The sequence below is a fragment of the Dermacentor albipictus genome, chromosome 4 (genome assembly GCF_038994185.2).
Source record: "Dermacentor albipictus isolate Rhodes 1998 colony chromosome 4, USDA_Dalb.pri_finalv2, whole genome shotgun sequence".
Taxonomy (NCBI): Eukaryota; Metazoa; Arthropoda; class Arachnida; order Ixodida; family Ixodidae; genus Dermacentor; species Dermacentor albipictus.
In genome coordinates this window covers 174,200,209-174,223,915 of record NC_091824.1, presented here as the reverse complement: position 1 = coordinate 174,223,915, position 23,707 = coordinate 174,200,209, and the positions used below count along the sequence as shown (strand labels likewise).

General features: G+C 46.5%; 1 protein-coding gene across 6 annotated transcripts in view; it reads right to left on the bottom strand.

The window, feature by feature from the left end:
* LOC135913605 (rho guanine nucleotide exchange factor 11-like) overlaps nucleotides 1-23,707 on the bottom strand; it is a 253,038-nt gene that overhangs the window by 134,333 nt on the left and 94,998 nt on the right. For all 6 annotated transcript variants that reach the window (XM_065446119.2, XM_065446121.2, XM_070537837.1 and 3 more), the window contains 3 exons: nucleotides 10,449-10,547; nucleotides 2,784-2,829; nucleotides 1,159-1,296 (listed from right to left, as the gene is read on the bottom strand). In XM_065446119.2, the coding sequence (XP_065302191.2) occupies nucleotides 1,159-1,296; nucleotides 2,784-2,829; nucleotides 10,449-10,547 (283 nt within the window). The remainder of the gene's footprint in view (nucleotides 1-1,158; nucleotides 1,297-2,783; nucleotides 2,830-10,448; nucleotides 10,548-23,707) is intronic.

Genomic DNA, 23,707 nt, shown 5'->3' with positions numbered 1-23,707 from the left:
TTTCCTAACTTTTTCTTTTCTGTCATGTGCTGCCACTACGTGGAAGTACAGGGAACTTTTTCGCGCGCCTCCCTCTCTCGGTTTTCGTTGCATGGTTTTTTTAAGAGCTAGTTTGCTCCCGTGCGTCTATATACTACCGCTTGTGCATTGGCGCATGCATGCGGGCGGCGGTTTGGGTTTTGTTCCGCGGGCGGTTTCGGCTTCTTGCGCTTGCAAAACTGATGGATATCTCGTTACCAATCGCTCAAAGGGCAACCGCCTGTCTCTCGCTCATTTAGTACTCACAAGGATGCGCATTGGAAGGATGCCACCGTGCGTGTCTTTTCATTGCTTTTTCTCGGGGGGGAAATTTGTGAAAATTAATTGCCTCTGGTTGACGATAAAATGAAGATTAGCAGAAATTTGTCACACGTGCTTTTTTGACGGGCAAATAACCACACAGTTTTCTTGAGTGTGCGCACCTGAACAGTTCTATTACGCTGTGGATGTACATATTAGTGTAAGAGCTTGGAAAATTTGAGTCTTGCGAAATATTAAAAAAGAAAGTAAGTTATGGAGTTTTACATGCCAAAAGCAATTTCTGATTCTGAGGCACACCGTAGTGGAGGACCCTGGAATTTCGACCCCCTGGGCTTCTTTAACATGCACCGAAATCTAAGCATACGGGTGTTTTCGCATTTCGCCCCCATCTAAATGCGGCCACTGTGACCTGGATACAAACCCGCGGCGAAATATTCTCGTGTGTGCATTTTCAAAACCTTGAACTATCTGTATAACAATGCGTCAAATTTTTAATTCTTACAAGTTTATTTCCTTTTTTTATTGTTGTTATTCATGAATGAAGAGTACATATACACCAACTCAAAATACTTTTTTTCTCACTTTACGGTCACCTTAGAAAAATTAGCCATTTTTTTCCGAAATAACTCCCTAAGAAGAATTGCAATCTGCAGTAAAAAAAATCAACCCTCAAAGGGTTAATACAATCTGTCTTCTAAGCCAAGCTTAGCTTCAATCTTTGTAATTGAGGAGTGAATGATTGTAATGAGAATCACTGCAGTAGGGCGTCCTAAACTAACTCTTGAACATGCATAACGGCTTTAAGCACACACTAAAATCTCGGCACATGCCTGCGTGTTGCAACTTAAGGGGACTGACCGATGGTGCGGGTGTTTCGGAAGTCGACAAGTAGGCGCTTGAGCTGCTCCATGGCCTTCTCACGTGCCTTGAGGAAGATGTCCTTTAGTTCCTCTTCTTCCTGGCCCTGCTGTTCCTGGCTTGTCTGCAGAACCTTGTCTGCAAGGTGGACCATAGGCCACTCTGGTTCTTCACCTGAGGTGGCACTTCAGCCTTCATTACCATTCACACATATACAGTCGCCAACCAATAACAGGGAAATGCTTGATTATTCAGACAGCTTTGCGGCACTGCCATCAGCCCCATGGACTAACATGTCCATGGATGACCAATATCTTGGACACCTTATGGTGTCCATTATGGGCCATTCGATAGTTACAGCGCGCCACCAAGTTGAGAGGAAAAAGCAATATTTTTGCTTTGGTACGTCGCCAACTTGTTCCCAAAGCCCAAACTAGCGAAGCCTAATCACGAAAGCTACTCGGCAAGTTAAGCCAAGCCGATAAGTTCTAAAAGCTGCGTTTACAGGTTGTTGTGAGAGTATAGTGGATCCAGCCTTTGTTTATCCTGTTAGTATTTATGCTTTGCACAGCAACATGGTCCTGGGCGACTTCTTTTATTCAGTATCATCAAGCAGCTTCAAGTGGCAACAACTCCACGCTCGAGGTCTGTGCCAACGAGGGTGATGATTAAGGAAGGGAAAAAATTACTGTTATAAAAAAATCAGTGATCATTTATTGCAGTGCAGTCGACTTCTGCAACGTTACCCCGAGACAGAGAGATACTGTGTATGCATTGACCGTACTTTCGCCTATCTGTAGTAAAATATGACTATGGTCGAATTATGGACTAACCAGGTTACAGGCAAGCGTATGTGGATGCAGGAATGCGCTGAAAAGCTTTGCTGGCCACTTGCGGAATAAAGTCACTTATTTTCTTTCAAATCTGATATTTCAGACTTCCAATTATTCGGACATTTAGGCAGACCCCAGGGGTCAAGTCTGAATTATTGGTCAGCGACTGTAGTACTACTGATATAGCACCTCAGAAGGTTTCCTAACATCTATAAGTTGATTCATTCCCAAAACAAGCACCTCTGGCTTTAATGAGTGGTTACAGCCCCTAACGGAAACCTTACTGTTGAAACCAAGACTCACGTCATCACAAGCCACTGAATTATGCTAGCCACTTTACTGCTTCTGTATGGCAACAACCTTGTCCGCTACATGTTTACGAACTTCTTGAGCAAATCCATTCACTTCTGCATTCTTAGACAACACAGGCTACTCCCCTTCCTGTGGTACACATGTCGTATTACAGATTAGCAGTTTCCTCCCTATTCATTCTAAATATCAGCTGTCCTGCATTTCTTTAGGTCTAGTTTCTGTTAATATCAGTTGACATGTCATTAGCACATATGCAATACAGTCATGAACACTGGATAAGGCACCTTGCCATTAAAGCACGTACGAAAGAAGCCTTGTAACACAATAGCCAGCTTTTACAAAAGTCTCCTACACAGCCAAGACAAAATAACACAAAATGATGCACAGCTACAGCAGGTGACACGAGGTGCTGCCCATCACATTTACAGTAAGTGCAGCATGGAAACCGTGGTTTTGCATCTAGGAGGCCAACCAACATACCAATTTCCTTCAGGATGGTCTCGTCGATGTTCTCGATACCAAGGGGCTGCAAACAAAATAAAAGCAGCATAAATCTCACTTTTGCCTTCTTTGGATCCCATTCTTGCTCTTTCATTAGCAGTGCTGTTGTTGGACTAGGCCTGCTCCATCAAAATTTTGATTCAGTGCCACTTGTTTACGGCAAGTCAAGAAGCCATTCTCTACAAACTTGCTGCTTGCATAGCTTTACCCAGATTTCGGCCCAACAAATGAGCAGACTTCGGGACAGAAACTTAACTTCACAAAATAAATATTTTACCACTTCTGCCCCATTCATGAATTTTGTCAGGATTTCACCCATGCGTGCTCAAATGTGGGCTAAGGTGCAACCATCGAACAGGCAATGCTCAAAAACTGACACTCTCTAGCGGTTCCATTACAATGTAGCAACACAATGTTTCAGTCCATTGACACTCCAATGTTACAATGTTCAATGCAAGCTGGTATCACCTGGTGACTGAGTGGACAATGGCATTGTCATCACACACTCCATACCAGCCAAGCACGGTGCGAGGACATTGTGCTTTGCACAATCTGATTGCTCATATGCCCCCCTTCATGCCTTCCCCCATTAACATGCAAGAACTAGGGGTGAACAAATATTTGAAGCTTTGAGTATGGATAGAAAGCATGTAATATTCTATTCATATTCAAAAATGAACTATTCTATGCATTCTAATACTGCAAACTAACCAAGTATTTCGCAAACAACCAACTGTTTAAGCCTAGTTACTGTTTTCCGTCTGCTAAACAAAGGCTTGGTAATGTTCAGAAGTGTGACGACAGAAGTTTTCTAAGAAATGCAGAAATAAAATGGGCAATACACGCTTTGCTAACGGTTTCATGATGGAGGCCTACATGCCAGTGTGTAATTCTTGCTTCCACTCTGTCATTCAGTGTTTTTGGAAGTCTAACTGTGTAAACAAGCCTTTTAACATATGTATATGGTAGAAAAGCCATTCAGCAGTTTTTGTTTTGTTATGCGCTTTCTAATTTCTTTCGTTTTCTTTTCTTTTTCCTCAACCATAGTCTTTCCGGGAAGCTAGTCATATGACAGGCATTTTTTCTTGGAGCATTTGTTTGCAACAGGCTCTAGGCTCTAATATGACTGAGAGGTTACTCATCCAGCTTTTTAAAGGAAAATCAGTGATCTTGTGTTCGAAGTGATCCTCTGTTTCTAATAGTTAGCTGTGCTTTTTGCACAAGTCAGTACAGGCATGGTACCTAATTAAACTGAAATAAATATTCCTACTGTAAATATATGCGTCTATGTCTGACTAGACAATATTTGTTACCTACTATATACAGTCGCCGACTGATTTTCCGGACTCCAAAAATTTGGACATGCCCGATTATTCGGTCAGCCTCGCGGCACCGCCATTCTTCCCATAGACCATAATGTATAACAACTGCCGAAAGTTCGGACACCTTGCAACCTCTCGTCTGATTTTTCGGACACTCCTTGAGCCAACTCGGTCGAGAGCACCATGCACCGACTCTGACCGGTGCATGGTTCGACTTGCTGAACGCCATTTTTTGTTTTGAACGGAGCTTCCTTGCTGCCCCACGAAGTAGGGCTACTGGAAATCCCTGCTCATCATCATCGTTTCTGCCTGGTTAGATAGAGTGGCTCTGCAGCAGTTCCGGTTTCAGCTTAGTAAGCCATGTCAAGACAATCCAGCAGCTGATTTGTTTCTTCGCGCAAAACGCTGCGAGCAGGCCGCGTTTTTCGTTTGTGCGACTGGTGTCAGCACGGTGGTGTTTGCTTTGTGCGCTGTGTCGAGGTTTCGGTGATCCAACGCGGCATACGTAAACATCGTGTCAAGGGTCTAATGGCGCCAACAGTGTTCGCGCAGACTGCGCTGGGGAATGCCGGCAAGCGGGTGCCGGGAGGCCTAAGACTTGTCGCCTTCCAATGTGCTCCCTACTGACGCGGAAAATGTTCTGCCGAGACCTGCGCAGTGGTTGCATTGCGATTCCGGACACCGTCTCATTTGACAGTTTCATAGGTGCTGACACTGCTGTATTGACATGCGCAGAACTCGACGACGGCAAGATCATTCATCAGGTTTCTGCTGCACCACCGGACAATGACTCTGAGTCGGAAGATGACGCACCATGTGCTACAGCGGAGCGTGTACAAGCAGTGACTGTGCTTTTAGCCGCTAATAGTGACCGTACAACCCTCTCAGAGATTCAGGCTTATCTGATTGCGCGTAAACGGAACAGCGTGCAACGGCGCATTCACGATTTCTTCCAAGCCTACTGCCGAGCCCGTATAAGTGCGTGGAAATAAAGGATTTAGTTTTTTTTCTTAATCTGCTTTTTCAGACACCTGTTTATTCGGACATTTTCGCAGTCTCCATGAGGTCCGAATAAACGGTCGGCGACTGTATGTTCATTTCATATTTTTAGAAAATGATATCCACGTACCTTTATTTATAGCATGCAAATAACCTTTCCCTAGAGCAATACACAGTACGTTTGAGCAGGGTGAAAATTCTAATGCAATAGTGTGAAGGCCCCATGTTGCGGAAAATCCTGTGTCGGTGCCTGCCATCGGTGTTGTCCATCAGAAAAGATCATCCCGAACCACACCTACACAGGGCACAACCAATTATACGTTGAACTAACTGAATTTCTCAAATTCAATTTCTCATGCCATGGCTCGCTGTTGATGTCGGGCGGACAGCTCAGATCGTTCTTGTGGAAATGACGAAAGAAGCTTCGCTGCAAAGACCCTCTGGAGCGTGCTGCTGAAAATGACACTCTTATGGAGCTGCTCCTCCAGCATACGCTATGAGTGTGCTGGGGCTGCTGCGCAGGCCTTTGACAAGCTACGGCTTGCCGTCAACGACAGGTGGACAGTTCATATTGCTCTCACGGAAAACGACGCAAAGAGACTTCACTGCAAAGACCCTGTAGTGTGTGGTGCCGAAAGTATAGCTCCTCCAGTTTACGCTGTGACTTTACTGTGTGTGCCATGCAGGTGTGTGACTTTTTGCCTTCGCAACAAATGTTCCATCGCAACAAAGAACCCACACAATCATAGATGATAGCCTAGACCCGAGACTCATTATGGTCACCTGTCACTGAACACTGTCATGCCAACCAACATGCTGAAACAAATTACCCTTTTCCACACCAGGCATGCCCAACTGCCACATGACAATGCTGATTGCCAATTTTGGAAGGCTGTGGCTATGTACCGTATTTACTCGATTCTAAGCACCCCCATTTTTTCACGATCGCAATGCTCAAAGTGAGGGGGGGGGGGGGGTGCTTAGATTCGAAAAATCTGGAATTACCCCCCGCCCCTCCCTCTTTTCGCTGCGACATCACAACGAGACGGGTGCGAGGAATAGGATTTTATTTTGCAAACATTCAAAACAAAAATCGGCGCAGACAGTGGACCCACCGCTTGTGTGGGATGCTTAGTCACTATCACTGCAACTCGAGTTTGTCGCACCACTTGAACCGCCACTCTCGGTATCCCACAGCAGGTCGTCTTCCGTTCCATCGAAGTAGTTTGTGATCGAGCACTTCTTAAATGATTTGACCACAACGTCCACTTGCATCTGCTTCCAAGCGTCCGAAATCCACTTGCGATGTTTGATGGGTACGCTTTCTGCAGCTTTCGCCGTACAGCCATACAGTCCGGCTGTACGGCCTACTCGCGCCGCGGCTGCCGTCCCACCTCGGGACTCCGAGGCTCCGGCTCGATGACAGAGTGAACAAGCGCGCTTGGCGGCCTTGACTACGCGCTCTTCCTAACAAATAGAGAGGTGCTTAGATTCGCAAGCAAACTTTTTCCCTAACTTTCTCGCGAAAATAGAGGGCGGGTGCTTAGAATAGAGAAAATACGGTAGATATAATGTCATTTAAACACTTCTCTGAGGATGCTATGAACAGTGTGGCTCATCCCTGTGTTGAGATACAGTCAAAGTCTGTGTTGAGCATGTGCAACTTTTCTCTTTTTTTCTACCATTCTTTTCTCCCGCCTTTCATTTACTTCTCTTTAGTTTATATATATGTGTATGTCCTTACATGTGTAACTAGATATGTATATGTATTGTTTATGTGTACTGGGTCTGCATAATTTAAGCGCAGTCATCGTCTTTCACTTTATTTTGCTCCACACACTGTGTTTATCATGCTCTTTTGCTACTACTTACATCATTCAATTTGTTCTGTAGTGCACCACACTAAAGGCACCAAGCTGTTCGTGGTCACTTGTTCAATAAATAAATAGTAAATAAATAAATAAATAGGTAAAAAAATATGTGAATTCCACGCACTGTGGGAATTGACATAAGCGAAGCTTTATGTGCTGTTTGCTTTCATTGAACATAATTAGCAGTGATGTTGACAGCAAATGTTTAATTTCTTCAACGTTTAGTCCAACACATCCATTCACCACTACTGTTTGTCTGCGTTGTACACAGAACACAAAGGGGGAGGTGTTTGCTAGAGGCATTGTTTTGCGCCATACTTTATAACCTCCGAGAAGGTTGAGCGTATTCATTGCCTCACATGGTGCATCGCATCATGGCAGGAGCACTAAATTTAATTGCATTATGGGGTTGTACATGCCAAAATCACAATCGGATTACAGTAGAACTTTGTTGAAACATTCCCTTTACGTACGTTTTCCCGGCACCAACATTCGCAATCGAGACCACAAAAAATTACCTAATATAGTTACGCTCATTTTTTACTGGTTCATACGCTCCTGAAAAACAATACTTTTCAGCACCAACGTTCAGTACATTGCCAAAGTGCGATCATGTGATACCGTTTTCCGGCAGCTAGATCCCATGTAAAAAGGAAAATGTGCGAGGCCCGTGCATTCGAGAACAGTATATAGCTGCCTGCCGCAGCAGCTTCACCACAATACTCTCCTGCCCGTCTCGTGTGAAAACGTCGGCGTGCACTCAGTTTCACATTTTAGTACCAGCAAATCTTCTGCAGGGTCATCACACACAGCATTCACAGCTATCACCGCCAATCCTATTGCCATGAACGTCTTTGTCTGTTTCACAGTGCAAGTACTGTTGGAAGCATAGTGCACGCTTTTAATAGGCGATAAGTGAAACGCAACACCATTTCCTGCCACAGACTGCTATCGTATATGTTTTCTGGCTGCAAGATCCTATGTGAACAAGAAAATGATGGCGCGCACAGTTTCTTTTTCTGGTACGAGCAAATGTCCACCCAGGTTGTCATACGCTGCATTCACAATTGCTGCCAAACCTATTATGATAAGCATCTTCACCAATCCGTTTTACTGCGTGCGGTGCGTAGTGCCATTGGTAACCTACTGCACGCTTTGTGTAGGTGATAATCCAAATGCGCTGCCATTCCTTGCTGCAGGCGGCGCGAAGTGGGCATCACGCTTCGCTTCCGTGGCATCCAGAGCCGCCCACCCGCTCGATTTCGTTTCGGCTTCCCGTTGCCCTCTTAAAGCACCATGCAGTACAGAACAACAAACACATCTCAGGCCGCCAGCGCACAACCAGCTCGATGCGTGTCGGCATCTCATGCAGCAACGATCCGGATGACGCTTTGCATTACGTAGACGTCAACAATAGTTGAATTAGTGAAATTTTTTTAGTTACTTTGGATCGTACGTTTTCCTGCTTAGTGCCTTTTTCCTCAGTTTTTTTCCAAAACATATGAACGAGGTTCTGCTGTCTAAGGCATGCCGTAGTGGCAGACTCCGGATTAATTTTGACACTATGGTGTTCTTTAATGTATCCCTAAATATAAGTGCATGAGCGTTCTGTATTCTGTCCTCGTCAAAATGCGGCTGCCATGGTCAAGATCAAACCTACGACCTCGAGCAGTGCCACAGCTGTAAAGCCACTGTGGTGGGCACAGAAGTATTGATTTGATACGTGACCATTTCCGTAGTGTCGCCTAGACCCTACAGTGCGCTTTAATGAAGCTCTGCTTTTGCACGCCCTGCATAAGTTGTCCGCTTGACAAATTTGCATGGTGTTTACCGTATTTACTCGCATAATGATCACACTTTTTTGTCAGAAAAACTGACGCAAAATCAGGGGTGCGATCATTACGCGAGTTATATTTCCCGCAAAAAGAAAAAAAAATTGTCCCGCGTTTGCTGCGGGACACCAAAACAAAAATGGCGGCCGGCGGAGCAAGCCAAACACGATTTTCTTTTTTTCTTCTCGTGAGTACATTATGTGCACTGAAACAGTTTCTTCCGTATAAGTAATGAATAATATCGTTAACATCTGCAAGTTTGCAGCAATAACGCAGCCCTGTCCATTTTGAGGGGACAGAAACAGACGAGTGCGCTTAGCTGCCAGTGACATAGAAACAAATGGCCGGCATTCTGCGGAAACTGCGGCATCCGTCTTCACTACTATCCTAATACGGCACGTTTCCGCTAAGGGTGGGTGAATATCTTAGCTTTGTTACAAGCGTCAGCGTATGAATAGGGTACACTTTTAACGTATCAGTGTAAACGTGGGTACTATCGTTGCCGCTCGCGATTTGTTGCGTGCCCACGAGTGCAGATGAGAAGAATCGAAAGGCGCCTTTTTTGTTGTTGTTGACAACAACCATTATAAAGCCTACACATAATAAAGGAAAGTTTGGTTCCAGCTTTTTTTTTAGTCATGGAAGTGCGGAAAATGATGAAGGTAATGAAATGAGGCATCTGCTTAAGAATGTTTGGTGTGTGCAGACCGTTTGGTTTGTCTTGAAGAGTCGTTCGCGTAGCATTCGACAGATGGTAAGCGCGATCAATATTAGCTAGACTTGGCACACGACATATCGCTGCGGCAAGTTCGGGGTGCGATCATTACACGGGAAATAAAAAAAATCAAATTTTGACGACAAAATTCAGGGGTGCGATCATTACAAGAGTGCGATCATTATGCGAGTAAATACGGTGTTATTCAGAAATAGCAGAAGCATACCGTACTGCACATTCAACTTAAATTTAACCCATTTGCCTGCAACCACTTTCATGTCTACAGTAGTAGCATTTCCTTGTCTTCTCACATCAAACCGCGCACCCCTTGTATGGGAACTGTGAGCAAAGAATGAAAAGGCTGTTATTCCCTTGTTTCGTGACTGCATCGGTTCTACCCATTCTCTGCCTCCTCTCCCCCCTCCTCTCTGCTATTATATCTAGCTTCCCTCTGGACTTGCACATTAGGAGAAAGGCAAGTGCTGCAATTTATGCAGTGCTTTTGCAGGGGTCAAGGATAATTACAGCTGTCAAGAAGATAATATGGTGATGCGCAGAGAACTCCAGAGGGCATTGTGCACATTTGATGTGGGGCAGCTTCTCATATCTTTCCTCTCTGCCTCACTCCTGTCGTGTATACACATGCTCTGAACCACCCCGATGCGATGTGCCAGACAGTAGCAGCAGCAGCACTGGGAAAGTTGAAGGAAGAGGCAGAGAAAGCTTCGCTTTAAAAAGAAAGCGTCGAAGTGCACAAGCACACTGTGGGACTTGCAGCACTTTCATGTGTCCTGTTACAAGTTTACACCCTTATATTGGTGACAAGATGTCCACGGTAGGCCAAAAGCTGTACAAGCCATGCCCAGAATGCAGTGGTTTTCACAAGTGAGAGAGCGCTGCCTCACCGCATTCTGCACCAGGAAGGTAGAGGTGATCTCGTAGGCCCATTTCTTCATTTCCTTGCCAGTGCCCAGCTTGTACAAGTTCGTGATTATCAGAAACAGCTGCACACAGACACAGACACACAGAGACTCAATACACAGTCTACACCTCCTTCACAAAGTTTTGCGTAGGACTACAGACTTCCCTAGCATTTTAACACTATCAATTGGCTTTTAATATTTTCACTGTTTTACTCACACTGCTTTATCTGCACTTCCATGTCCAAACATGAGAAGCAAAACCAGACTGCTCTGCACAATTGGCTGAACAGCATATTTGGCAAACTGAGATGATTAATGAAAAAAAAAAGGGAACAGTAGAAATATAGGACCTTACAAAAGCCAAGTTATGACTGAAGGATTCTGTGAAAGCATTCCAACACCCACTTCTTGATTGAGGTGATTACCTTGCAAGATTTTCAAAAGCCACGAAGTGCTCAACTTCTGTATTTTGTGCTTGTAGACTTTAAAGGCTAAGTTACAAGGAGCGAGCTTTCATGTTGAACTTTACACGGCAGAACTAGACACAGTGGGACGACACCAACTGTTCACTGGTTTGGCTACATGGAGCGAAAAAGAGGTGTGTGCGTTTGCCGCCTCGCTGTTAGTGCTTCCAGACACAATAAACATGTTTTTGTTTAAAAAAAAATTATAGAAAGAGTTTTCACTATTGTCTGTTTTATGGCTAAGCAACTTGAGAAACAAGTTCCATACATGTGTTTACGAATGATTTCTACACAAACTGCTCATTATATGCATTACAAGTGGCTGATTGTGTAAATATGATGCAATGTTATGCAGGCCCTACTGGATGGTCTATTGGCCAGCCTATTAGGCAGACCAGCCTGAATATCATCACATTTTTGGAATGCTTCACTGAAACTTGCATGCAACTTTTCATTCTAATTCATTAAGCATTTAATCTTCCCAGTTCTGCACAATAGGCACCAGCTGGCCGCTGGTGAACAGCACCGCAAACAGAAGCAGTCAGGGGTGGCATGTGAAGCAGACGATGGGACTAAGGCGCTCACGGTGCTTCCAGTGACTTTGCACTGCAGGTTTCAAGGCCTGACGTACCAAAAAACAGTTTCGTGTGTCTGCTTTTGAGAAAGGTCACCACTTGTACAAGGTAGACCACATTCATGGCATCAGCTAAAATATCAAGTAAAAAACTAGTGCAAATTGGGATGCAAATGCACCTAGAAAACAGAGCTCCCTGCGGCAAGCTAAGGCTTGGAACTCCAGCAGTTATATTCCAGATGTTACTTTGCTAAGCATATTACACCGTCGCGTATGTAATCATGTAGATAAAGTGAAGAGCAAAAAAATTATGGGCTAAGAAAGGAGATGCACGTCCGCCCCTCCTTCCCCCTCTTCTTTTTAAGTTTCTTGAGCTGCTTCACCAGTCACACATCTGCCTTTTTTTTTTTCGCCACAGGTGAGCGCTAAGTGATTGCTGTGGGACCGAATGCAGTCACAATGCATTGCAAAGGTCCTCGCATTCATTGTATACAATGATACATTGGCTCAGTGCCCCCAGCGCTTACGGTCGGTGCCAAAAGCGCCAGCAACCATGTGCTTCGAGTATTTCTGTTCCATTGCTCAGCACTGTACATACCGTTTCCTACATACTGCACATATCTAGTCTTTCCGCTGTTCCATCTGGTGAGGCCACAATGAAAAACAATTGAAGTGAATGGCCTAACCTGCTTCAGTCATGTTTTAGTAACTGTTCATGTACCCAAAAACACAACATGTTTGATCAGATATGGTTTCACATGACATTTCAGCAACGTAAAACATAAAAACACGACGGAACAAATTAAATCAATGTAGCTGGCGGCAACACCTGCTGTGCCCAGCCGTCACACGCCATTACATTACATCACGGATACTGTGATTACGGGGAACAGGCCAATGGCCTCGTCAAAATTGTTCTCAAATGGGATGATTTATGGCCACCAATGGAGTACCTCCATCACGAGAGGTTTGGGAAATTAGCAAGGCGACGGTCCTTCACCTGTCATCCACCCAAACTGGCATGTCCACGCTGGAGACGGGGTCAGTGTGCTATCCCCCATCACCTGTTTAAGCCCAGTGATGTGCGTTTGTTTCCGACAAAGCTCCCCTCAAAGGGAAAGGGCAACAAAATTCTGGATTGGTGGGACTTGATGTCATCCATCTCCTGATGCCGGATTGAGGGGAGGCAACTAAACAATAAGCACGCAAGGGATAAAAAGAGTGATGGGCACCTGGAGTGATTGGCTGCTACAACTTCTTCATGAACTTATTTTTCTGTACTCCTTTGAAACTTACTCCTTTGAAACTGTACTCCTTTGAAACAAGACACTCCGGAACCTTGACGGACCTTCTGTAGACGCGCTCTTAAACTACATCAACGAGTGCTGGCAACAAGGTAAAGTACCACCGGAATGGAAACATGCCGAGGTAGCCATGATACCTAAACCCAACAAGCCCATCAGCGTGCAGAACCTTCGACCTATATCCCTAACCTCGTGTGCTGGAAAACCCTACGAGCACATGGTGCACAACCGCATGATCGACTATCTCGAAGACAACGAACACGTCCCAAGCACTATGTTCGGATTTCGAGCTCACCTGTCCGCGCAAGACGTGTTGCTGCAAATCAAGGAAAAAGTCATCGACAAGCTGGACACGCACAGCAAAAGAGCCATCCTCGCACTTGACGTGAAAGGGGCTTTCGACAACGTGTCACACGAAGCCATACTGCAGCACCTCAACGTATATAACTGCGGTGAAAAAGTATATAATTACATCAAAGCTTTTCTGAAAGAACGTACAGCCACAGTGGGGATAGGCAACTTACGCTCTGAGAAATTCGACATACCGCGAAAGGGAACGCCACAAGGCTCCGTCATTTCGCCGATGCTATTCAATCTGGCGATGAGCACACTACCCAAGCAACTGAAGCAAATAGAAGGGATTGGTCACGCAATATATGCTGACGACCTCACCATCTGGACTACGGGAGGGTCAACAGGTCAACAGCAAGACGCTCTGCAAGAAGCGGTTGACACTACGGAAAAGTACCTGGAACCATGTGGACTGACGTGCGCACCTGAAAAATCGGAGCTCTTGGTGCTAAGGAAGCGCACAAGAGCCCGACAACCGCAGCAGATACCAGACCCGGTAGTAAAGGTGGGAGGCATCATGATTCCGCAGGTTACGACGCTCCGCATCCTCGGACTCCTGATTCAAAAGGACGGGGCCGGGGGAGCAGAGTTGGAAAAAATTCAAAGAACAGTGCAACAAATAACCCACCTTATCAAAAGAGTGACGAGCAAAAGCCACGGACTCAAGGAAGAAGACTGCACGAAAATGATACAAGCGCTGCTCACGAGCATCGTCACGTACGGGACCCCATACGTTGACATGAAGAACAGTCAACGAGACAAAGTAAACGCCCTCATCAGAAAATCATACAAAATTGCCTTGGGTCTGTCCCCCTCGACGTCCACAGCGAAATTACTCAAAATGGGAGTCCACAACACGTGGGAAGAGCTCGTGGAGGCGCACAACGTCAACCAACTGGAGAGACTAAAGCTGACAAGGACGGGAAGAGCCCTGCTGCAAGATCTGGGCTACCAAGTCGAGGATGAAAGGCACCTACCTCAGCGTATCCCACACGAGATCAGAGACAAGCTACACATAAGTACCATTCCCAGAAACATGCATCCCGAGTACGACAAGGAAAGGAGACAGGCGAGAACACAGGCGCTCAAGCGCATACTCGAACGCACCAACAGCAAAGAAGAAAACGTTAGATATACAGATGCAGCTGCGTACAGTACCAACGACCGATTCGCAATCTGCGTGGTCGACGAGAAGGGCGAACAACTTACAGCCACATCCATACGTGCCAAGGACGCGAGCACAGCGGAAGAGGTGGGCATAGCCCTGGCCATCGCAACGTGCAAGAAGGCCATGGTTACCGTGGTGACGGACTCGCAAGAAGCATGCCGAAGGTATATGAACGGAAGGATTGGAAAGGCAGCGCTTCAGGTCTTGAACACCACCAAGATAGAAGCAGCACAAATCCTCTGGACACCGGGGCACGAGTCTCTCACGGGGAACCAGGCGGCGCACGCCGCGGCTCGAGATCATGCACGCCGAGCCATCTCCGACGCGCAGAGAACGCGTACCGACGACTGTGAAGAGGATGAAGAACACATATCCAAGAAGTACTCGGATATCTTGGCGCACTACAGGAAGCAGAGGCGTCGCTACCCGCCCGCGCATAAGACGATGAGTAGGGACCAAGCGGTAACCTGGAGAAGACTACAGGCTGGAACGTACCCACACGGAACACTGCTGCACGCCATGTACCCGGGCATCTACGGGCGAGACTGCAAGTTCTGCCCGCCGGACACGCCCAACACCTTGCGCCATATGGTGCTTGGATGCAAGAATAATCGAGAAGCACAACCATCATCATCGCCATCAGGCGATAACATGCAGAAAGAGGCGGACTCGGAAGAAGAATTGGAAGACCAGTGGGAGGCTCTGCTGGTGACGCAAGACCCTGACAGCCAGCTGCGGTTGGTGAACAGGGCTCGGGCGGCGGCAGCGAGCCATGGCTACCTGGACTGAGGAGGCCACCCACCTTTGGGCTCAAGAAGCCTGGTCTCAAAATAAAGTTTATTTCTCTCTCTCTCTCTCTTTGAAACTCTTGTAAATATGTAAAACAATGTGTGTAAAATGTCTTGGATATCAGGCTCACCCCCACATTCCCTTACTCCTCCAGGAGGAAAGGATATTCCACATCTTCGGAGCCCCGGTCGCAACAGTAAGCACAAGTAATTTCCCCTGTGGTGTCTTAGGTGTCTTTGTTGGCTTCTTATACGATATGATTAATTGGGCCCCACGATTCCCTTCCTTCTCTTTTAAAAGCACCAGGCTGTTGACTTTCAAAAATATTTCATTATAGTAACAAATTTCAATATAACAACATTCTCGTTAGAGCAAAGTATTTAGCTTTCTATAATTTCTTGTCCATGAAATAAAATGAAGTATGTTTATACACAATTTCAATATAGCAACATTTCACTGCTGCCGTGATGGAATATTGAGACAATAAATGGAAACTTCTGCACAAGCAGATGGTCATATGGTTGAATTAGAAGTGGCTGCTTACGAATGCACCTTGCAAATTGCCTGACGCACGGCCAAGAGTGACTGTCAAAGTGGAGTAGCGTCAGGTTCACTATGTCATGTTCGTCGCAGACTCTCAATTCAACAAGATGAATTTCTACAGTGAAGCTGTGTATGATTCAGATCCCCGGATTTCTTCATCTCCGTCAATAGAAGAGTCGACAGAAGAGAGAAGAGCATTCCATGAATGGAAATGAAAAGTGCCCATCTCTATTGGAATTATGCATGCAAGACACACCCACTATTCGTTTCAATAAAGGAAAGCACAAAACAAGTGTCAAAACCACATGACAGGTGATAAGACATGTTCGAACAATGCAATGCACATAGTGTTCATCACATGCATTTCTCAGTAAGATTGCAGTTGCATAAGCTACAGTTGCAGGGAAGCGGCAACTGTAGCATATGAAGCAGGGAGTAACACTACTACTGCATCACACTTCACGTCACACTTCGTGTATACATCACTACACTTTCATATGTAAAAGAAAAACTCGCCTAACAATTGATTTCATTTGTGTTGTGATAGCGCTATGGGAAGGCTGCGGATATTTAGGACTACCAAAGAGCGCAGTGACCACGATGAGCGGTGATGGGAACAGCAATGTCAATATGCACGACGGAGTCGTGCTCAGGCTCGACAAGACCCAGTTGTTCGTGCCCAAGAGGCTCAGCACAAGCACCTGGCACAGCAAAACAATGCAGAACTCTAAGAGCACTGACTTTTTGGTGAGTTGGTTAAGCATAGCAGATCACGGTCAAGCGCACACGAACAAGGGCAGAATGAGGGGATGACAAAACAAGCTCTTGCTTCTAACTGATCATGTATTTACCAAATTGCATCATATGAACTCTTTTGCGTGGCATCACAAGACCGAAATGCCGACATCAGGTGGCCATGCTCAGAAACTTAGTTTCTTTGGACGACATAAACGGAATGTGCGCTTACAGATGACAGACTCACCTTTCTAACACAATCTGCTTCAATTATTTCCCTAACATCCTGGTTCTTATTTTTGGCTACTATCTTACACATGTTGACCATGGGCTTACATGGCTTCTTGTTCTTTATTCCACACTCATGACAATGCACCGAAAGATTCCCATCACGGTAATTCCCCACCTTCCTCCTGTGTTCTAGAAGTCTTTCATTCAGACACCTTCCAGTCTGACCGATATACCGTATTTAGATGATTGTAAGTCGACCCATTTTTTTTTAATTTGAAAAGCTGAAGTGGGGGGGTTGACTTACAATCGAAACCAAAACATGGCACCGCCAAAAAAGCGTGACCAACGAGATATCAGGGGAGCTACAACGTAGTTACAATTTTATGCTTGCTCTATGGCCCTATCCATAGTTTTCGCTATCCTGCACATTTGTTCGCTTTCCAGAAGGGATTTTCAACATTTTTCAGAGTTTTACAGCGCACACAACACTTATGGGGGGGGGGTGTCGATAGTTGATGGAAGTGCAGCTGTTCTATTCACGGCAGCACTCCCAGAACGGCGGCGCTTGCAGGGAGTATCGATAGTTCATAGAAGAGCAGACACCACTCAAGTGTTTCTCTTTCCCTGTACCTCTTAGTTTGATGCGTTCGACTCGACTGTCGGCTACGTGCTACTTCCATGCTTCCTCAGTGGTCATGAGTGCTACAGGCTCACTAAACACGCGGCGCTTGTTCACAGCAGTGTTCAACAGGGCTGCCGTCCTTTACGCCGAAGAAACGAATCTCTGCGCAGCGGGCCGCAAGTTCGATGTTTCCGAACGGGTGGTGCGAGAGTAGAGACTGCAGCGAAGTAAAATTTTCACCTGTGACAGCAAGCGAAAAATTTCGCACGGGCCAAAGTCAGGGCGCTTTCCGGAGCTTTAGGCCAAGCTTGCGGCGTACGTCGCTGAAATGTGTGATCGGACCCTGCCAGTGAAGTGCGACATGGTCATGAAACAAACCCAAATCTTCACCTTTTAAAGGGATACTAAAGGTTAATATTAAGTCAACGTGGACTGTTGAAATACCATCCAAGAAACATCGAAACGCCTGTTTCATGCGAAGAAGAGACTTATTTTAAGAGAAAATGCGTTCTGAAGCATTTGCGTACCTCTAGCGCAGTTCAAATCACCCGCCCTTCGATCAAGGAGTAGTGACGTCATAGTCTCACAGTGACGTTGCGCCGTCGGTGAATAAAACAGCGCCTGTAGACAGCGCTACAGCTTTTCTGCGCAAAGCGCGGTGGCTAGCGTAAGGGAAAGCGCACGACGATAAGCTGGTTCTTTATTTTATGGCGCCAACTTTGACGCTCGTTGCAATGGACGACCTTGACGACAGATTGGCTCGCGATGCTGGGCTCAACTTCAGCTATTTAGGCACTGATGAACATGACCTACTGCTGAGGGCTCGCGCTGCTGGCGTCATTGCGTACTGCTACGACAGCAACTGTATGTCATGGCTGTACATATTCCACATTTGCAGCTTTTCCTTCGTGAAAACTAAATGCTAAACTCAGTGCCCCGTCTTCGACCTGCTGTTGTTCTTGCGCTTTGGAGAATGCAGGCAAGACCGACGGAACAGCGCTACGGGAAAGCATTGCTTTGAAAGGCACTCCACACGACTTCAGTAAGTTGGCGTTGAGCTCGTACTCGTTGGCACACAGTGGTAAGTAACGTTGGATCCGCTGCTGCAACTACCCTTGGCCAAGTTCTGTGGACCGTTGGCGCGTCCTACGACATCACATGGACGTGGCATTCTCGCTGCTTGTTCCAAATGCAAGTTTCGCAAGCCATCAGAACCAGCAGAGCACGATGCGATAACGAAACAGCTGAAACTCCAAAGCGCGCACAGCGCAGAGTCGAGCGAAAACGAAACCTTTTGACCACCCACACTACGGAAGTGTAACGTCAAAAGGTTAATTTTTCTTAGAATCAAACAGAAGTAGACAAGTAGCATTTTCTTCAATCTTATAACCTAATGAAATGATCTTTTTAATATGAGTAGTTGAGTACTAGTGACATAAATTATGATGAGGAGTGCCTTTGTCATCGGGCTAGTACCGGAATGTCGCAGGGGGTTCTCAAATCATGTTATGCATTTACCTCAATTTCTCGGTTACTAAAGCTCTGTTCGCGATTATATTGATGCCTTAGACGTTCTAGAGCCTTGCTTTATCACTTTAACTTGACTTCATAGTAACCTTTAGTGTCCCTTTAAGGATCTGCTCCGGCATGAGTAAGAGTGGCTGGTGGCAGAAGACCGCGAACTTACGCCAACCGCACCTGTCAAAAGAGCATCCCTGATGGCTGCGTGTAGTTGGGTGCATTCAGCATGGGCTGCTGTACCACAAAATGTCGTGGTGCGGTCGTTTGCCAAGTGTGGAATTTCGTCGGACGATGACGCACTGTCGAACTGTAGTAGCAGCGATGATGATAGCAGAACTGGTGAGGACAATGGCACAAGTGAAGACGAGTAGTCCGGTGACCATGCCAGCTACCAATAAATTTTCATTTTTGAATGCACCCTCAGGCATGCTTTTTTTTTTCCTGTCACGCGATATGGGGGGGGGGGGGGGGGAGTTCGACTGACATTCGACTTACAATCGTGTGAATACGGTAGCTGGAACAACACGATAAGGGAACTCCATATATAATGTTTTCTCGGCAAGGAGGAACGTAGCATCGAACCAGTACGTGGCGCCACCCTCCTCCTCCTCCTCGCACTGGTATGTACGGATTCCGTTTTCTCTCAGCGGCAGCTTGCAATGGTAGCGGTTTAATTGCTAGTTAGTGTGATTCTAATGTGTTCTGTCCGAGATTTCTGCGACGTCAGATGACTCAAGGTCGACAGGCTACCACTCTGCTATATTCGGCTAAGATATTCGGCTAACACAGCTAAGATATTCGCCCACCCTTAGTGGAAACATGCCGTATTAGAATAGTAGTGAAGACAAATGCTGCAGTTTCTGCAGCATGCCTGCCATGTGTTTCTATGTCAGTGGCAGTTACGCGCGCCCATCTCTGTTTCTCTCCCCTAAAGTGGACATGGCTACGTAACTGTCGCAAACTTGCCGATATTAACAATATTATTCATTACTGATACCGAAGAAACTGTTTCAATGCGCGTAATGTACTCAGGGAAGAACAAAAATCACATTCAACGTGTTTGGCTTGCTCTGCCGGCCGCCATATTTGTTTTGGTATCCCGCAGTGTTACAGCGGCAGCCACCTGCTTGTTGACCTGTTGTCATCCTGCAGCAAACGCGGGATGAAAAAAAAGAATGTTCGTGGAAAATTTAACCCGCCTAATGACTGCACCCCTGAATTTGCGTCAATTTCTTTTTACAAAGAAGTGTGATCATTATGCAAGTAAACACTGTAGTTACAATGAGTATATATAGCAAAAATTACGCTTAAATCGAACAAAAATAGCAGCGACTCTAGATATAGAGAACATCAAGCGGTGCAAAAGTGCCTCCAGAAGTTGGCTTTCCCTTGTGGCGGCGAGGATACCCAGCGGCGCGGCTCCATCTACCCGCTCTACCTCGTGACCACGCCACGTCGTGCAAGTCGTCGACGCCCCCTGCAAAAAATTATCCTGGCCCGCCCGCAGCGCCTGCTCACACAACCCATCTTGTGCCCTCGTCGAACAAGATGGTGGAAGTGCGAGTGGTTTCGCTGCTTTTCTGGTTCATTGTGTGTGCGCCTTGTGGGCCTTCTCCCACAGTGCTGCCGTGATGGCTAGCACGAAGTGACAAAATTTGCTTTTTGCCATGAAGCTCAAAATCATGAATTAATTTGAACACGGTCAGAAGTCGGATGTCGCCGCAGCGTACGAGATTCCAAGGAGCACTCCAAGCACGACCCTGAAGGAAGAACAAGGGAAATATTAGGGCTAAAGCAGACAAACTTGCGACCCGATTCCCGTAACATACGTACAACGACGTCGAGGCGGCTGTGTGCAAGTGGTTCACCCAAAATTGCTTCAGATGTGCTGGCTTCCACGTGCCCAGTGGTGAATGAAAATTCTGATGAGTGTGACAAAGCCGTTGCCAGTGTCGCCGAAGTTTGGAGCGAACTGTTATCATTTCTGGAAGCCGTTGGTGGATCAATGGTTGACGAGTTTGTAAGTGCGGATGATGGTGTCGCGAACACGAGAGAGCCCAAAAACGAAGACTACACTGCCGACATCGTACCGAGCACAAGTGATAGTGAACACAATGAGGAAAGCAATGACGATCCTTTGCCGACATCATCTGATGTGATTGGTGCACTCGCATTAGTCTGGCGCTTCTGCATGAATGTGGAAGGTTGCGGCCTCAGCTGTTTCTACTCTTTAGACAATGTGGAGAAGTGCGAGCGTCACAGGCAGCGAAATTGCCCCAGCAGAAGAAAATACAAGACTATTTTATGTGAAACTAAGCTAGTTTCATCAATAAAGTGCTTTTATAAATGGTACGTGCCTTTATGACGCCCAATTCCTTGGCAGGTTTATATCGAATTAAGCCCTACAGTCGAAACCTGCGGTAACGAAATCCCGAGGGAACGAAATTCTCGTCGCAACGAAATATTTTTGGATGCCCGGCGAACAGCCATAGGAGCCAATACATTACCTATCTCGCGACAACGAAACTTTTTTCTATAGCAATCCCTCATTAACGAAATTTTCTGAAACGACAGTCCGTAAATAATCTACTCATGTAACACTAGTTGTGTCCGGAAACTGCTCAAATGCATTCTTTGTGTGCTTAAATTGCATTAACTACCGCCACAGCACACTTGCGTGGCCGCCGCCATCATTGTTTACAATAAAAAAAGCCTCGCACCACCTCTCATGACAGACGACAGCGATGATGATGATGGTGGTCGTTCGCCCGTCGCAACAGGTGACTGCGCAGTGTCCGGGCCAAAAATGCAATTAGAACTTAAATGATACAAATAAAAAGAGACAAGAACCGTAGGCGATCTCGCAGCGAGCACATTTTATTTAATCCTATGTGCCATTACAGCTTGTGCTAAATGCAGAGCGAAACACCTGCGTGCGTGGCAGCCAAATCGACATCTACTACACGTGAAGGTTCCGATAACCCGGATGACGCTTTAGTATCAGTGGGCTTTGTGCACTGCCGCACATGATCGTGTGCTCAGTGTCGTTGGTGCTAGAGTGCGTCAAATGTGTGTCTCTGTGCCAATCGGACCATTTGCTTTGACAGCCTGCTAAGGTGCCGCCTTCAGCCAAAAAGAGGAAATTTATGACACTGCAGGATAAGGCTGCAATTATTGCCCAAGCTGAAAAGGGCACGAAGAAAATGGATATCGCCGAAGAATTTGGAAGTGCGTGCAGTTCGATATCGACGATTCTGAAAAACAAGGCCTCCATTCTCGCCGCGCTCGGAAATGGTGTGAGTGCGAAAAACAAAACGGTGAGTGCTGCGGCTTTTCCAGACGTTGACAAGGTGGTGTTTGCATGGTTTTGTGAACAGCGTGCCAACAAAGTGCCGCTGTCTGGCAGAGTTCTTCAACAAAAAGTGCTAGACTTCGCATGCATTCTCGGGCACGCTGATTTTAAGTCTAGCCCTGGCTGGTTGAGCCGTTTCAAAGCCCGCCATGATATTGGCGGCGAGGAGTTACGGAGTCGCCCTCTATCGGAAACGCCTCGCTGGCGTAGTATGAGGGATCACGTGGCGCGCTCCTCATAGGTTTTGCTGTCAGCGCTCACTGAAAACACCACGCGCGAGCTCTCCCGGACATTTCTGTAAGTACTTTCGAAACGAGAGAAGTTTCTTACTGTCTAAATAATAATCTTTGGCAAACTGAAAGCACACAATCGTTTACAGCCGCGATCTCTTTACCGAATACGTACAGTGAACGCCACTGCGCGCGGTCGCCGCGATGGAGTCTCCCGAACCGGCTTCTTGCGTGAAAGGTAGGTAAACGCTGAGAGCAAACTATATGAAATATGTTCTTATAGTGTTTGTATAACTAAATGGAGCGTAATAGAACGAAGCCTCAATGCAGCGATCGCGCAGATTCGCAGCGACCGACTGCGCGTCTGCATGCTTGTCCGCGCACTGTTTCGCTTTCTCCGCGCGCACGTTTTCGCACCGTGCCATGAGCTTAAAGCCGCAGAATATGAGCATTTGACAGTATACAAGCAACCATTGTTGCGTGGGCGCTATCAAAGCTGTTCAAAAATAATTTCATTGTAGAGACTTGATGCCTACGGGACTGTGATGTGCCGTCGCGACGATTCAATCTTTTTTTTTCTTCTAAATTCTTTGACCTTTCAATACTATTTCTCGAGTTGCGTCGCACTGTATGTTTATCGGCGTTCTCAGCGCGCAATTTCCCGCTGCTCCTTTTTTGTAATCCAGTGCATTAATTCATAACACAAACATGACCATATGCCATGCTTTCTTTAAATGTGCTTCTTACCGCTGCCTTTCCACTCCACTGAACTTGCCAGTATCTATAATATCACAAGTTCATAGACTAAACCGTCATGACATTAGTCGGGCAGCGGACTCGCGCGAGCGTCTCAGTGCGCGTTTTCAGAACGTAGCGGACCGGGCGCCGTAGCAGAAATCTTCCTCGCGTCTTGGCTTGCTGCATACCCAAGTTGTAGCCGATGACTGTTTACCGGTTTTATGTTTCGCGAGCCAAGCTTCACCCAGCTTGTCCTGCGGCTACGTGCGAATAAGGCTGACACCGGCCTCCGTTACATGCGTCCGGCCCTGCGGCACCGAACAGTAGCCTACCATGTCGCGCGCCTTCAAAGGCAGCCACTACCTATTGTAGTGCTTGCAAGCGTTGTAAAGGAGACACTCGAAGCGGGAAAATTTCGCCACTACATGAAAACCGCAGCGTACGAGGGAATTTAAGCTCGTTTTCAGCTCGCTTCGGCGCGCCCGAAGCAGCCGACGCGGCCGCTATGTCCACGTGATCCCTCCTAGCACGTCACGCCGACGGGGGCGCCAGCTTTTCCAGTGGTGGAGCTCGAGGCCAATAGTGGCCAAAGTCATTTCCGGGGAGGCAGCAGCCGTCG